The sequence below is a fragment of the Orussus abietinus genome, unplaced genomic scaffold (assembly GCF_000612105.2).
Source record: "Orussus abietinus isolate OABI.00-Male unplaced genomic scaffold, Oabi_2.0 scaffold94, whole genome shotgun sequence".
In the NCBI taxonomy this organism is placed as follows: domain Eukaryota; kingdom Metazoa; phylum Arthropoda; class Insecta; order Hymenoptera; family Orussidae; genus Orussus; species Orussus abietinus.
The window spans coordinates 142,440-158,351 of record NW_019394261.1 but is presented as its reverse complement, the minus strand read 5'-3'; the positions used below and the strand labels follow the sequence as shown (position 1 = coordinate 158,351).

The 15,912-nt window shown below is 54.1% G+C and overlaps 1 protein-coding gene across 1 annotated transcript; it reads right to left on the bottom strand.

Moving 5' to 3' along the window:
* Window positions 1-652: 652 nt before the first annotated feature.
* On the bottom strand, window positions 653-3,445 carry LOC105696723 (transcriptional regulator CRZ2). The gene is made up of 2 exons (XM_012419421.1): window positions 3,433-3,445; window positions 653-2,631 (listed from the first exon to the last, which is right to left on the bottom strand). Exons 1-2 carry the CDS (start codon window positions 3,443-3,445, stop codon window positions 653-655), a joined length of 1,992 nt encoding a protein of 663 aa, XP_012274844.1.
* Between the last annotated feature and the right edge of the window lie 12,467 nt (window positions 3,446-15,912).

Genomic DNA, 15,912 nt, shown 5'->3' with positions numbered 1-15,912 from the left:
TAAAAAGAGGAGGGGGGACAACGCGCAATAAATATAGAGAGAGGAAAGAAAATAGGAGTTGACAATGACGAGGAAACGTAACGCACGAAGTGGAGAGAAAAAATCATAAATAAGGTGTCAAAGGACGGGGCGCGATTGTGGGGTTGCACCGATGCGCGGCCCGAGTCGCCTTTGCGCAGGCGCGGGAGAGGTACATATATATATATACAGGGTGGCGGAGCGATTCGCGGATCGTCGGGCAAAGACCGACGTCTCCGGGGGTCTCCCTCCGAGGCTTCATACCTCGACGGAGCCGTGGCTCCTCGTATCTTGGGGTTGTCCGGGTCCTCGACCGGGTCTCGAAAGTTCGTCCAAGACGATGACGTGACCGGAAATGAGGCCCTTTCTGGGATAACCTAGACCCCATCGCCGGATTCGCCGTGCCCGGTATCGGGGCAGCGGCCTCCTAGGGCACAGCGAGGAGAATCTCTCGTCTCGATCCGACGTCCCGGTCGGTCCTCGACGTTCCGCAGCGACCTAGCTCGAGTCCACGAGCCATATGGGTCTCTCGGCAGCGACCTCCACCAGGGGAGGCGCGTCCTACCTGGCGTCGAGTCGTCCAGTAGGGGTCCTTGGCGATTCTCTAGATCCTTCTCCTCCAGGGGCCGCGGTCCTAGTCCCGGCCGATCCTCTTGTGTATCTGCTGGTGCTTGATGAGGTGCGCCTTCTGCCGGAAGGCCTTTCCACAGACCTCGCACCTGAAGGGCTTTTCGCCGGTGTGGGTGCGGAGGTGGACCTTGATGTTGCTCTTGTTGAGGAATCCGCGGTTGCAGATGGAGCACCGGTGGACGGGCTTCTCCTTGCCGCTGATTAGAGCGGGCTCGGTACCGTAGGGGAGTCCTGCGGCAGCGCCGGGGCTCTTCTTCGAGGGGTTCTGCGACCCCGGAGCCGGTCTCGACCGCTTCCTAGGGTGCGACGGGGCGGCAAAGGAGGAATGCAAGAGGTGGTCGGGGCTGCAGGATGTGGAGACCCTGCCGGGCGGGCTGACGGGAGGATAGGGACTCGTGGAGGAGGGCGTCTCCCCGCAGGAGGCGTTCTGCAGGGCATTCCCGGCCTGCAGTCTGGCCTGCAGCAGGGGCGCGTAGGTCTGCGTCAGCAGGCTCTGCAGCGTGGAGCTGTGCTGCTGCTGTTGTTGTTGTTGCTGCTGCTGCTGCTGCTGGGCGGAGGGGTTGGTGGCGGCAGCGTAGATCTGCGAGTAGGGACCCGGGGACGAAGTCTCCTGGGTCTTGGGGGAGCAGGCGGTGTCGATCCACTCGGCGATGTCGATCCAGTCGCGCGAGGCGTCGGGGTCGTTCTCGGAACCTGGACCGTTGCCGCCACCCGGGACCGTCGTGTCGGCGATGGCAGAGCCGATGATCTCGGCGATGTCCTCGATGTCGTAGTCGACCTGCTGAGTCGACTGCGGCATCTGCTGCTTCTGGGCGCTGCCCTGGGCCGGGCAAGGGGTGCTGGATGAGACGACGGGCGCCTCGTAGAACTCCTGGTTGGACGAGGGCGTCGGGGAGCTGGACTGCAGACTCGGCCGGTGGGCTATCGTGTGGTAGTGGTGCCCGGGGATGCCGTTGATGCTAAGGTGGCCCGTGTACCCGGTGAACGGTGGCAGTGGCTTCAGCTCAGCCAGCGACTGGGCCGTCGCGACGCCGACGGAAGAGCCGAGCAGGATGGTGTCCCAGGCGTCCTGAAGACCGGCGGCGGTCTGCTTGGCGTCGGAGGTCTCCATGAAGTCGGAGCCGGTGGCGCCCCAGGAAGAGAGCAGGAGGCTGTCGACGCCGACGACCTCGGCCGTGGGGCCGCCCACGACCGCGCCGGCGCCCTGGCTGCTGTGCGGCGGCTCCACGCCGGCGGGCCCCAGGTGCTGGGGTCCGGAGGGCGCACCCGGCTGGCCGGAGTACTTCATCTCGACGACGAGTTCCGCACCTGGCGAGTCCTTACCCCCGGCCTGCAGGCGGCAGGTGCCTTTGCCGAGGCCCCGCCCGCCCCCAGCAGCCGCTGACACCACGTTGTACGGCGACGTGGCCACGAGGTCCTCCTCGGAGGCGTCCAAGATATCGCAAGGCGAGCGCACCGGGTCCAGTGGGTACTCTACCTTGATCCTCCCCGGCTCCCGCCTCTCCGGGTACTCCGACTTCACCTGCCGCGCCGTCTCCTCGTCACTCCGCGACGACGACGAGGACGAGTGCGGCGTCGAGGAGATCCTGGACGTCGAGAGCAGCGAGCTCAACAGGGAGGCATTAAAGTTGACGGAAGAGACCGTGCATCTGTCCTCGCCTACGCGGGGCTCCTCCGTCTTTACGCGCACGTTGAGGGAGGAGAGGATCCCGTTCAGCGAGTCCGGTGAGGGGTTCGCTCTGGAGGTCGCTGAGCTCGCCGAGGTGTAGGCCCGGTAGGGACTCGCCAGGGCGGCGCCGCTTCGATGGCCCCCTGGAGGACACGACGACGGCGCGCCGCGTGCCGTGGCGCTCTCCGACGTCGGCGTCGTCGAGCTCGCCAACAGGGTGGCCAGGACGTTGCCGCCGGCTCGCGGTCCCGACGTCGACGCGCCCGTCGGCGACGGAGAGCCCGGAATGATGCCGTACGACTCCGCCCCCGAGGCTACATCGGCGCCTCGGAGACTCGATATGGAGTCTTCTCTTACGAGGACGTCGATGGACGAGCCCCCGTAACCGTGGCTCAAGATTCCCGAGTGGTGGTGGTGGTGGTGGTGATGGTGGTGCCGGTGGTGGTGGTGGCACGCGCTCGACGACGCCGACGCCGCGTACGCCAGGCTCGACGGGTGCTGGTGGACGCCGACTCCCGGCGGGCCCTCCTCCAGGCTCGGAGGACCTGGCGTCGACGCCGAGGGGAACGGGGGACCAGGGTTCCACCAGGGATCCACTCTACTGCCGGGGGTGCTGCAACCGCCAACGGCGCCGCGGGGACCTGCAACAACCAGAGACCTGCGTTGGAACTCCTGCGCTCACTTTTTATCTCCTCGGTACCAATTCTGCCATATCTGCAGAGTATCTTTTGATCGTATTGTTTGGTAATTTATTTCGTAATTTAATAACGGAATAATACGACAAAACAATTGTTATTTAACACTTAGAAAAGTGTACGTAGAAAAGGCAGTCAAGGAGGCGGTGTTCAAGTGGAAGACGTAAGTTAGAACACCGAGACTGCCAAAGCGCAATGTGCACCCGCGGTGTCGCATTCAGTGGTGGTGCCGTAATGAAAGGGTTAATCGAGGTTCGAATGAGCTCTATTACGTACCTATTCCACCATTTATTGTAAATTGTGAAGACCGGTGTGCCTACTTCTACCCATCCCCGATGCCCAGTTCCCAGCGAACGCGCGCCTCGCGTTCTCGATTAATATCCCCATAGGTGTTCCTCGGATCCTCGCTGACCCACTCACCTCTACAAACCATGGCGAGTAAATTACCGACACCTCGAAGTCTCTTATTCTCCTTCGCCGGTGACCAGGTGGTACCAGAGAGTGTCCTTTTAGTGCCGACAACGATATATCGTCCTTTTACAACTGCTAACGACTTCGGCCGGCACTAAAAGTGCTTAATTCACAAGAATTTAAGTTCCCGTAATATAACCGAGAACATTACCAGGGTAATATGACTAACGTCAGGAGTACCAGGGTACACCGATGAACATGAACACCTTCCCTGCGGACACGACGGGAAGAATCACGGCCACCAGTGCACCTTTGGTTCTCGAGCCTTGACAACGTTTCTATCGGGGATTTATCAGGTCCAAACCCAGTAAATCCGAGTTTAAGGTTGATCGAGGCGCTCGGGATCGAATATGCGTAATTATTACCCCGATCTATTGGATTCAGACCCGACAAATGCAGGGTTAAGGACTGCGACGCAAATGTAGCCCATGACGCGTTCCTGGCTACCGGGTCTCCTATTTTACCGGTTAGAGGTGGACTTCGGGCCGAGCCAACGGATCGATTAGTATCGAGGAAGAAAGCGGCGATCCGCCGATCGAAACGGATCTTCGTGGTAAGAAGTGGTTGAAAAAGATCCTCCCGAAGGAACCGAAGCATGTCGCGCGTCGTGCGGCGTAGCGGCCGAGCCTCGAAGCGTAGCGTGCGCGGTGGGTAGGTAGGTTGGTAGGTTGGTAGGTAGGTGGTAGGTAGGTTGGTAGTAGGTTGGTAGGTAGGTTGGCGGACCTGTCGGTGTAGGTATATAGGTAGGTTGGTAGGGTAGATGCCACTTCTCTCCGCGAAGAGCAGCCGGGGGAGAGAGAGAAGAAAGACTCGCTCCCGTTAACTAGGTTAGTGGCACGCTATCCAGCCACGGCCGAGTACACACTCGGCCGACCAAATTGCGGCGTTTAAAAATATATTTCGTGTCGGCAAGAGTCTCCTTGTAGTCCGCTGGGGGGGGCACCGGAAGTGAGAAAAAGAAGGGGTCGCACGAGGACGCTCTTGCTTCGAGCGGATCGCTCCTCCGAGGAGTCCTTCTCCCCGTATACGCGGAGGAGGAAATTTGGAGGTTAGCCGTCAGGATTGCCTCCCCTGAATGAACTTTCTCCGCTGGTGAAAAGAAGCGGTCGCGTCGAAACGAGGGGGACGCGTTATTACGGAAAAGGGGACCGGTCGGAGGGGAAGTCGCGGATTTCGGAAGCGGCCGGCCACGTGATCCAAGATGGCGGCGGGATTTTCTTTCCGCGTACCGGTCGCAAGTGGCACCGCCGTCGGTCCAATGGGAGCCGAGGACGGCCGAAGTCGGCCGGAGACGGCCGAAGCGAGCCGTCCTTGTCGCGGCCGGTGGGGATCGGGAAGCCGTGACGCGTGCGAGGGGCCCGGCGTACCGTTATGCAGTGGCGCGGGCCCCGGTACCGTAACCGCGCCGCCGGTCCCGCGGGCCCACTTTTCGGGCCTACGACAATGGTGCGCTACTTATCAATGGGATCACTGGGTAGGCCGAGTGCGCGCGACGAATTCGGCCCGGCGAGGACTTCCCTAGCGGTCGGCGGCTACAAGGAGAGCCGGGAGTCGTTTCTAGGTTGGACGAGAAGAGATTCGGGTCGTTGCCCGCTGGGATCCCGTCCTCTTCGGAGCCGAATCTCAGGCCTGGCCTAACCTCTACTCCTCTAGTTCTTAAATCTTTCTCGCCGAACGACGAGCCAAGAAGCCACTCGGACACGACTGTTAACATTAACATTAGCCGAATCTCAGGCCTGGCCTAACCTCTACTCCTCTAGTTCTTAAATCTTTCTCGTCGAACGACGAGCCAAGAAGCCACTCGGACACGACTGTTAACATTAACATTAGCATTAGGGACTCGCAATCTCCAGAGCCCATCGCCTAATTAAACGAGACCCGTGACCGTCGTTAATGAAGAATTCATTGATTTAACGGCTCGATCCGGTTAACGGCCAACGTCGAGTCGCGACGACGCTTTGAAATTGACGTAACCTTTCCGTTGTTCCCCATACGCGTCGAGAAATGAAATAAAAAATGAGATTACACGGTATTTTGAGGAAATGAACGAGCGGCATTTGTTGCAACGGGCTCAAATGACTCCGTAGGCTGTTTCAATGAGGGATCGCAACGGAGTAACGGATCGGTCGTCCTTCTCGGTCCGTTGCATGCAAATCGAGTGGGACGGATAAACGAGTATCCATTTGTTTATTCTTTCGTCTGGTCGCATCTCTCGGCCGCGATAGAACAGGACGGAACGACTAACCCGGATACTCGGTCACAATCCCTGATCTTAACCTCTTAACGAGGTGATTTATTCCTTTCGCGTGCCATACTTTAAGCATGCCGACGTGGAACAAGTAAGCACGAGCCTCGATATGCAACGATTCCTTAAGACGTTTAAACGGACGTTCTTAGCCGCGATCAACAAATGGCGAGGCCAAAACCGAAAAAATCGTGGTGTGGTTGCGTGTCAAAAATGACGGTACTACCCCCTACCTGATGGGAGATAAGCGTGAAATCTATAACCGAAGAATAATTATTAGGACATTTTTATAACTTGGTTGATGCTCTATTCCGCGATCTAAAGGAAAATTTCAAAGTCCCCGTCTAGAAATGGGCCTTACCAAGGCACGTCCTTCTTCGGGGTCTTCGTGGAAATCGATGAAAATCCCGCAAAAGTCCGTCGAAGTCGGTGGAATTTAATCGTAATCCGTGCAAAATCGAGGAGAACCCGCGTTAATTCCTGCCAAAATCGACGATAACTCGCGTGAATTTGCGGAAACGCGTGGAACTAAACCGGCGGGTCGGAACCCCACGTGTCGTATTCCTCCGGCGAGGAATCCGCGCGGGAATGTCCGCGCGCTACCCCCGCGTGCTCGTGCTACGTCACGAGTCGAGTGTCGAGGCCCGTCCGCGTCGGCACGCACCGGCACGCACACGCGGCCACGAGGATGCCAGGGCCGAAGTAGGACGCAGCACCGTTAGCCCGCTTACCGAGAGCAACCGAATCCGACGGACCGTCGGATTTTGCCGCGAGCACGTAAGAGGATGGCTTTCCTTTTCGTTGCGAAAAATGGCGCGAGCGAATCCCCGCCGAGACCGCCGAATTTCGAGTCGCGGGGATCCGTCATTTCTTTTGGGACCTTGGACGCCACGATCGGCCATCGTCGCCGCGTTGTCTGGCTCGACAGAGACTTAAACTGAAGTTTTTCCGGAATTCCGCTCGATAGGATGCGGTGCGGACGCGAATTAGCCCCATAAAAGAGACGACGATCTTTATGGTCGCGTATGGCGTCGAATAATCTAATGGCGCACGCGTTGAACTTTCGCGTCAATTGGTTAGCGATACTCCAAATGAGGGTTTTATCTCGTTCACCGTTGCGGTATTCGGGCTCAACTATATTTAGCGTCGCCGTCGCCTCCTGCATTTATGTATGCCAATGGGGAAGTGCTTCCCATGTGGGCGTCCAAGTGTTAACCTCGTACGCCACGGGACGTGGTGAAACGGAGGAAGGGAAATGGCGGCGGTAATACCTCGAAAATATATGAATTTGTAATTAATATCAAGCGGTATCAGAAATACTCGGAGACATCGACGGCCGCATAGGACATGTCGCGCCGTTCGGGCGTTGAAGTCTCCGCGACATGTCCCATGCGGTCGTCGATGTCTCCGGGCGAAATACGTTTCGGAGTTAATTCCTGCCCTCGTTAAACGATTTCATTTCCCGATTCTCAATAGAAACGATTTAATTTCGAGCTTAGTCGGGACTGGAACTTGGTTTCCTAAAGGTGTCGCGAGTTCTCGAGGACGAGGCATGCAAGAAGAGGTCGACGAATAGCCAGGAGCGATTCGTTCCCCTAGAACTTACAATTAGTGCCGATCGAACTTGCACCGACTTTGATCCGCCGGTCTCCGGGACCGGTTCGGGACTCTCCAGGCAAGATGGCGGCTTGGGTATTCCGTTAATCGGAATTCGTCGTAAATCTTACGTGGGCGGCCAAACGACCCCGTTTCTAACCGCGAGATAAATGACCCTGGAATCACCATTGTTATCCAAGTCCTTTCCGATGCACGACGTTATTGTTATTGCATTTCTTGCACGTCCGCCTCGTTACCGATCGATACGTTATGGCCGAGGAAATTGATAACCGAACGCGTTGTCTTGCCGGAACCGAACGATCGGATCCATTGTGCCGTTGCGATATGCCGTTAAATGCATTTAGTCCAGCTTGAATCGGGGTACTTCTTAATTACTTTACGATCTGCGGATGCAGAAAGAGCTTTCATACGCGAAAATGATCGACAGAAAACGCACGATCCCATTTCTTGGAGTAAAATTCCCCGCAAGTTCTTCCTCCCTCCCTGGGTGACCGTTAGTCCATCACGTGCTCTTTTTATCCATTTTCCGCGGTCTTTTCGATTTCCTCTCGATGTCCCTGGCTCTCCGAATTCCCCGTTCCGTTACATCACCGATTAATTTCCTCCGCGTTAAAACGACATTAGGCAAAATCGGTACTCGTAAATTTTACGGCGGGGCCTTCTTGCAGATACGATCGCGCTATCGGACCCGTCAATCCGTTTCCTCATTAGTGGAGTAATGACCGGCGGATTTCCAGAATCGGCTGTAAAGACATTCCGCCTTCCCACTTATTTGCGGATAAGGACGCATTCCGCTTCCTACCGCGGAAGGGTTGCCCGGTGGACGCGCATCCCGGGGAAAAATGGCCGCGGCCGTTTCACGACTCGTTCCGACTCATCGGAATGTCTTTCTCGACGGCACGTATCGGACGAACCGGAACGTCCTGGCACGGCTCCGCGAACGGGGAAAGTGCGCGACCATTGCACTCGATTCGAGGTAAAGGTTAGAGAGGAACGAGCAAGTCCCGGATCCTCCACCTTCCCGAAGGAAATTTCAACGGCGACCTCGTCCCTCGGAAATGAACTCGGGCAAATCTTCCAAAAGGACGTCTGACGCCTATCGACGCGTCCCGATCGGCAATCGATGGATACCCGAGATGGGTATCTCGATGGTTAAACTAAGCGACTAAAGCGTTAATTAATGACCGGGTGGTTTAAAGAGCTCTACCGAAGGCAACCCCTCGCTACATGACTAATTCGGACGTTTCATTGTGCGTAAATGATTTTTTTTCCTTTTTTTTTCTATGGGAAGAGTCACGTTCGGCCGCCATCTTGAATATGGCCAGTCGAATTACCGCGGTGATGCAAAAGCCGGAAACGTACGAGCACTTTAATCCAGTCTCGAGGAGAAAAGCCGAGTGCGGTGATTGACACGTCACGTGCAATAATTATCGCCCTACCGTATGTTTAAAATGGAAATAAGTTGAATCGCCTCAAAGGGGACGGAGTACCGTAACGAGTACTCTCGAGCCCAAGTCGGGATGGAGGAACTTCGAGTACGGCGCAAAATTGTTAATTGGCTCTGTATTTCTGCCTGCATCTCAAGATTCGCCAGTATTAACGTAGAAATACTGTCTGCCACGAGAGGGTATAAATATTGTGCCTAGTAGACGTCTCGATAAGAGCGCGTTTGTGGGTTATGTTCGACAGCCCCAGTTTACACCGTCTGCAAGTAGCGGTACTCGATCGCCTAAAATTAGTCCCGGAACTCGGAAAGGATTCGACGAAGCCGAGCCTGCCGTGACTCACGATTGACAAGTATGGCATTTTATTGCTGCACGTAGTTTACAGTTACGTCACTTTCTTACCCGGTGTCGAATTGAGGTCCGACCGAGTCCTCGACAAAGCCTTTAAAAAGCATCTCCTTCGGCTCCCCTTAATCCTCCCCCGACTAAAATTCGGCATTTACCCCAACGGAATTACCCAGTGGACATTTTCGCCCATCTAAGACCTACCATTAGAAACCCTAAGTGCCCTGAAAAAAAAAGAAAAAAAAAGGAGACATTCACATAAAGAAATATTTCCAAAAATTCATCAAATACTACTCCACTCCCATAAAATCCGTTAAATCGACCGCAACGTTCCTTCGTAATTACGGCAATTTGTCTCAGATTATTATCACCGTCAAATAATTATTCCACGTATTTTTTTTTTTTTGGACTAACCGAGGAAAGATTTATCTTCGATCGGTGGACTTTTTTATGGGTCGAAATTTCTAATCGAATATCGAATGCCTAAAGTCGATCGATCCCGGTTGCCGACCCTGGGGAGGTTCCTGCTCCGAGACGAGTGTCTACGGTCACTCGCGGAACCGACGAGTCGGAAGCGTCCCCTCCACCGACCCCGGCGTCCCTCCTCCGTCGGAGTCGACAACACCGGGTAATGTGGTACACTGACCTACTATCCACCGTCTCCCCTCTCTCTCGCTCCCCCGCCGCGCGACTCTCGCCCTCTCGCTCGGACGGCTTTCTCTCTCTCCGTCACACTCGCGCGTCGCGCGCCTCTTCCTAGTCTCCTACTCGCTCTCACTGTTCCTCTCCTTTCTTTGTTTTTCCTCCACCCGCCTGCGGAAACCCCTGGTTTTTCCCGATTTCGGCGCTTTTCCGCGATTCTCCGCAATTCTCTGCGTTTCTTTCTTTTTTTTTTTATTTCAGCCGACTTTCTGCGATTCTCTGCGATTTTGTGTGTTTCTTTTTTTTTTTGTGATGTTACCCGATTTTATGCGATTCTGCGCAATTCTTGGCGATTTTGTGCGTTTCTTTTTTTTTTTTGGGAGTTCAGCCGATTTTCTGCGATTTTTTTCGTCCCTTTTGAGACGTTTCTCGGCTTTTCGGTGTTTTGCGGCGCTTTTCACTGCTTTTCGAGGATCCCCGTGACTCTAGCCAAGTCCTCTATCTCTGTTTCCCCCCTCGACCAGGAAAGGATGAATCGTTGGAGTAGTCTCTTCCTCCTTTTTTCTACCCATCACATCACGTACCGGGAAGAACGGAAGTGGGCTAGCGGGTTGAATTCGATCTCTGTACCGGATTGACCATTCCGACATTCCAAGGCGACTTCCAGTACGCCTGGTTTCCTCTCCAGTTTATCGTTCTGCTCGGTTTCTCGAGTTTCCCGAGAGCTACAGGTGGACGCGCCACACGAAGGTGCGCTTCATCGCGTAGAAATTACCTTTGAAGTGCACAAACGTGCTGCTTGAATTCTCACTATAAATCCGGGAAATTCTTTGGTTCATTAGTTAGACCTAGATTTTTCCGTCCTATTTTACTGGAATTAAGTTCTAGTTTAGGCTTGCAAGTGGAAGAAATGGAGGAAACGTTTTTTTTTTTTTAATCAATTTTTAAGGCCTGAACTAGGACCTCCACGTTTGAAGGAAGCTTTTCTTCGGAAAAGGATGCGATCGTTCTAAATTCCCGGCCCACCTGTTGCGTTCCTACCTCGCACCGCATCCGGCGGGGAAAGGTAAAGAAATGAAACGGGAAGTAATGTTATCCCGAGAAATGGATACGGCATTGACGTCATTATCATCTCGGCCAATCCGAATCGAGGGAATTTGGTCGATCGGTCGATCGCCATCGGGTCCGTAACCTTACGCCTCCCCACCCTCCTCGAAGGAGAAATTTCCCCGCAAAAGTCGGCACGGACGTCCAACGCCCAGACGGCGGCCATTGCGCGGACTCCGAGTCCATACGAATGTTTCCTACCCTAATAAAAATCTCTCATCGAGCCAAGAAATACTTCATTCGAAGAATAACTATTTCCTCGAAGGAACTCGAACAAACAGTACGCACCGTTTCTCCGGAATGATAATTCGTATGACTTTATTCGAGTGAAATAATGATTCCATGAAAGCCCAAAATCGGAACCACTCGATAACTCATTAAGAAACATTTCCTTGGTTCGATGAATCTTTCATTCCCAGCGCCCCGATTTTCCAAAGCGCTTGTGCATTAAAAAAAAGAATTTTTTCAGGCAAGGATTGCAATTTTGGACGATCGCTTTATCGCGTGTACTTCTCGGACCGCCTCGTCACGTGGCGAGGATTTCTTTCCGACTCCTTGGTCAGGTGTCGGAAAATAAGTTTTCTTAGGTATACACCGGCGAGCGAATGTCGGTCACGGACTGTGAGATCCGAAATTCCGGAAGGTCTACTTTTTACGACGCCTTGGATGACGGGAGGGGGCAGCCCCCGTTAGAAGCTGTTAGGCTCGGTGTCGCCTCCCGAAGAAGCGTCCAGAGGACGGTCTTTAACCCCTTAACACACAGATTTTTTTACAAAAACCGGCCGAAAAAAAATCAAATTTTTTTATCTAAAAAAAAATACTAGAACATTGTCTTGGGAAAAAAAATAAAATTCTCAATTATATTCAAGGGTGAAAAATCATAGTAGCATAAAATACAACGGCGCTCGAATTATCTCGAGTACGCACAGTTTGGCCTGTTTAGCGCGCTGGAATTAACTAGAGCGCACAAGTTAAGGGGTTAAATTCGATTCGAGTGGTTGAAAAAATCGGGACCCTCCAAATCCTGGGCGTATTTTCAGTGATAACCTTAAGGTAGATTGTAATAGGCGGGGGTGAACTTACATATAAGCAGCGTGGTATCCAGAGTGGTATAGTTGAAGTCCGCGGGACCCGCTGGGAGCAATCTACACACAAGGGTGCACCGTGTGGGGCGAAGACCCCCCGCGAATAGGGGCGCGAGCGGCCTCAGCAGGAGGCAGCAGCGCGCGGAGTCCCAGCGCCCAGTGCGTCCTTCTTATAGGAGGACGCGCCACTTCCGGAACAGTAGAACTCGAGGCAAGGTGCGTCCGCGGTCACGAGATCCCAGGAGATCTTTCTCTCGAGGGACTTTCACGGGTACCGCGTCCACGTCGAGAGTATCGAGCCGGACACCACACGATCCCGCACGCAGTCGCCCCCGGTGTTCCTTGCGAGAGACGACGAGTCCTCTCGGCAGCACCTTCCGCCAGGTGCCGGGTGCGGGCACTCTCCGCACCCCCTTGGATCAGGACCTGGGGCTCAGCCCGATGCTCCGGGAGGTCCGCTTGCGCCTCTTCGGGATCCTGTCGCTTCTCATTCGCGCTTTCCTGGCGGACGTCATCGGCTGGTCTCTTCCCGTCCTCCTGTGGCGCTTCCGGGTCGGACCTGACCGTCGCCGCGACCCTGGGGAAGGTCGGCGGCGGTTCTTCCGGGTTCCGCTCGCGTCGAGGTCGGGGGCTCCGCTCGCTGCAGCGGTCTCTCGGTCGGTATCTCCAGCCACCCGCCGCCGCGCCGCTCTCGCGCTTCACGCCCGCAGAGTGGCCGGCCGATTTCCCGAAAGTAGGCGAGAAGAAGCGAACTGGATGGCCTGTGGGCCCTTACTGCGAGGGGCCTTGCGCGGTTAGAGCGGCCAGGGGCCCCTTCTTCGGGGCCCGCCATAACGCGGACGGACCGACGGCCGCCCCCCTCCGAGCGCCTCCAGCCCCTCCACGAGGACCGACCCCACCTCCGCCGCGACGCCGGGGACCTCTTGGGACCTTACCGAGGACGCCGTGGCCCTCCCCTCCCGATTCCCTTCCGACCAGCTTCCTCCTGGTCGGCCACCCCCTACGGGGGTGAACTTTGACCCAGCTTACAAGAACTTGGACCAACGTCCTCGAATTCGGTTCCGGCAGGAGGTACGTACCTCCGTCGGGCTTTTTTAGGGTAATTGGCAGATTTCGTAACGCGCCTTGCGAGGCACCGGTGCGCGTTACTTGCATCGGCTAATTAGGCAAGATGGCGGCGGGACTCCTCCAGAACGCGCGGGTAAAGGGATGTTCCTACGCTTTCAGCACATACCTCGTCATGCTTCTTTCTCGCGGTAAAGACGCGGAGACGCCTCGCGGTAAACGCGACCCACGCGACTGGATTTTATCTTTCTTTTTTTTTTCCCCGAATATCGAAAAAATGAGGAAAGTCGACTAAACAAGTCGTGTATCGAAGACGCGCCGAAATTTTGAAAGCAAAGGGGTCGTCAAAGAGCTATTCACTCGGAAATCAGGGAAAACGATTTTTTTACTTTTGGAACCGATGACAATATTACTGGAATTTGAAATAATTTAAAGCGATTCTTATTTTGGATTTTTGCCTGATTTCGAGTATTAAAAATCGAGATTTTCGGAGCGAGTTACCCTTCGGGGGTCGCCGTATCGAAAGGCAACCCTTTTTCGCAAGATTTCCGGCGACTCGAAATTGACGGAAAGGGCCGTTATTCTCGACGACAGTTATTCCAAAATCCGTGCTAGTCGGTCTCGGACCCGGGGAAAAAGTGTTGAAAAAAAGATTTCGCCGGAAACGGGACTCGGGCAAAAAATGGCGCGAAATGCGAAGGCACTCCCGAACCCGCTAACTCGACCTGTTGGCAAACATCCTTTGGGGACAGTTTTTCTACGCGTTGTCGCCTCCGACCGCTGCCAGGGGCTCGAAAAAATCCACTTCCAAGGGCCCCTGAAACCGGAGAGGTTAGCTTAAACCCTGAAACCCCAAAAGGGTTGAAGCACCCCGCAATGGCGGTCTGACCCCGAGGAGCTTTTCGCCTCCTCGTCCGCAACCTTCCCTCAAGCTAGAAGAAAATGGCCGACAATTTGTCGTTCTTTCGGATCGAGACAGTACAAGAGTCCCACCAATAACTAGAATCGGTAAATTAAGTTAAACGAACTATGTCCCGGTATTAATTCCTTTATGGCTGGCCATTGGTGTGCCGTTCCAAAGCGGAAGTGACCAATCGACCGCGTCGAAAAGTATCCCGACACGGAATCGCGTTGTTGCAAAATGGCGAAATAATTTATAGGAGTCGGCTCGACGCCCGGAGAGAAGATAAAAAAATTCTCGGCTTTTCGAGAAGCAACGTTGAATTGATTTGGATTTTTTTTTTCTGTCTCTCGGAAAATGGCGTCGATAGGAGGCGGTGAAGCCGCATTTCCGAAAGCCCTATCTACGGTTGATTACACTTTCTTTGTTGCGACTGGTGGTACCAATCCTCTCTCCGCCAGCTCTGATATCTCGACCCACCTCTCGAATCTTGTGGAATTGCCTGGAATCGCTTTATTTGTCGAAAATCGAGTACGTTACCCTCCGCGATTGGTTGGATTGTCGCATATTGCGCAATTCCGCGACTTTTCGAGACCGATCCTTGGGCGGTTCCAGGGCGTCGACAGGGACTAAATATTTTGACAGACCTCCTGCGAGGTCCTGCAGGGTCTCGATTTATGGTCTTATGCCGACCAGACCCTGTTGAGCCCTCGGGATGTGCCAGGACTCCCGCATTTCGTCACCGTTAGGACGAGGTTGCGGAAGTTTATTGCCCCCAATAAAAGGACCGCTCCTGAGGGTTCCCGAATTTACAAGGAATATTTCCTTCCCGAGGCTGCACCCGCAAACGACCCCAGGATGAAGTCAAACGTGGCCTTAAGGACCCGAGGTCCTGGGGAAGATGCTATCGCCTTGCCGTTAAGAAGTTCATCAGGATCATCCGGATGAACGTAAGGTACACCTTAAAAGGAGAGGAATCGATAAACACAGCATCATCATTTCCACCGAAAACCTCGACTCGCATGTCTGAAAATATAATAATAATTAGAATGTTAATTGCGGGTGTCTAGGATCCAGTGATCGTCCTTTTCTATTCCTTGAAAGAGTTCTGGGAGGAAGGACGAGGGCAGATTTTCCAGAATTCGGAAGTCCTCTCAGGACCTCCCTGTCCTAGTGTCCTATATTCCGGGGGCAAACACATGTCCTGCAGACCTCTCCTCCTGGACCATCGGGACCTGCAAGGACTCGGCAGGATTTATTGCTAATTTCTGGATTTACGGGGGTCGCGTGCGACGCATTTCTAACAATGGCGCCGTTTCACGAGGTTGCATCGAGCGGACTGAAAATATTTACCCTCACGTTTGTCGACTTTTGTCGAAATAGTTCCTGGCAAGGACACGAGTCCCGAAGGACCCTGTCTGCACATGTGCGAAGATGGTCGCGAGCCGTCCATGCGCCAGGACATTCGAGCACGAGGACGGCAATGGTCAATGGCAATGGTCCTGGAGAGAGCTAATACAATTAGAAGGACTCGTTAGTCCTCGAGAGGGTGCGGAAGTGCCTCGTCCTGTAAATCAAAGACACGTGCGAGGAGACATTTTCTAAGCTATCTAAGACATTTTACAGCGGCCCCTGAGAAACATCCCCGTCCTTTAAAAGGACTCGCAAAAATCCAATTAAACCTATCTAACAAAGTACCGAGACTCATCAACTTCCTTTCAAGATCCGGAAGTTGTCAACGCGTCAACATGGGGTTGTCCTTACGCTACGGCTTATTCACCATGCAAATATATAAAAAGGAAGGAAAAAAGAAGAAAACGAGATACATAAACCGAACAAGTAATTATCCCCGTCCTTTTGCGGACTTAAATAATAAATGCTTCAAGGCAACAATGATCCTTAAACAACGGTCCGGGTAAGGTCCTCGAGAATAGTGACGCGAGCTGGCCGTGTCCTTAAGACGGAGTCTGAACGACG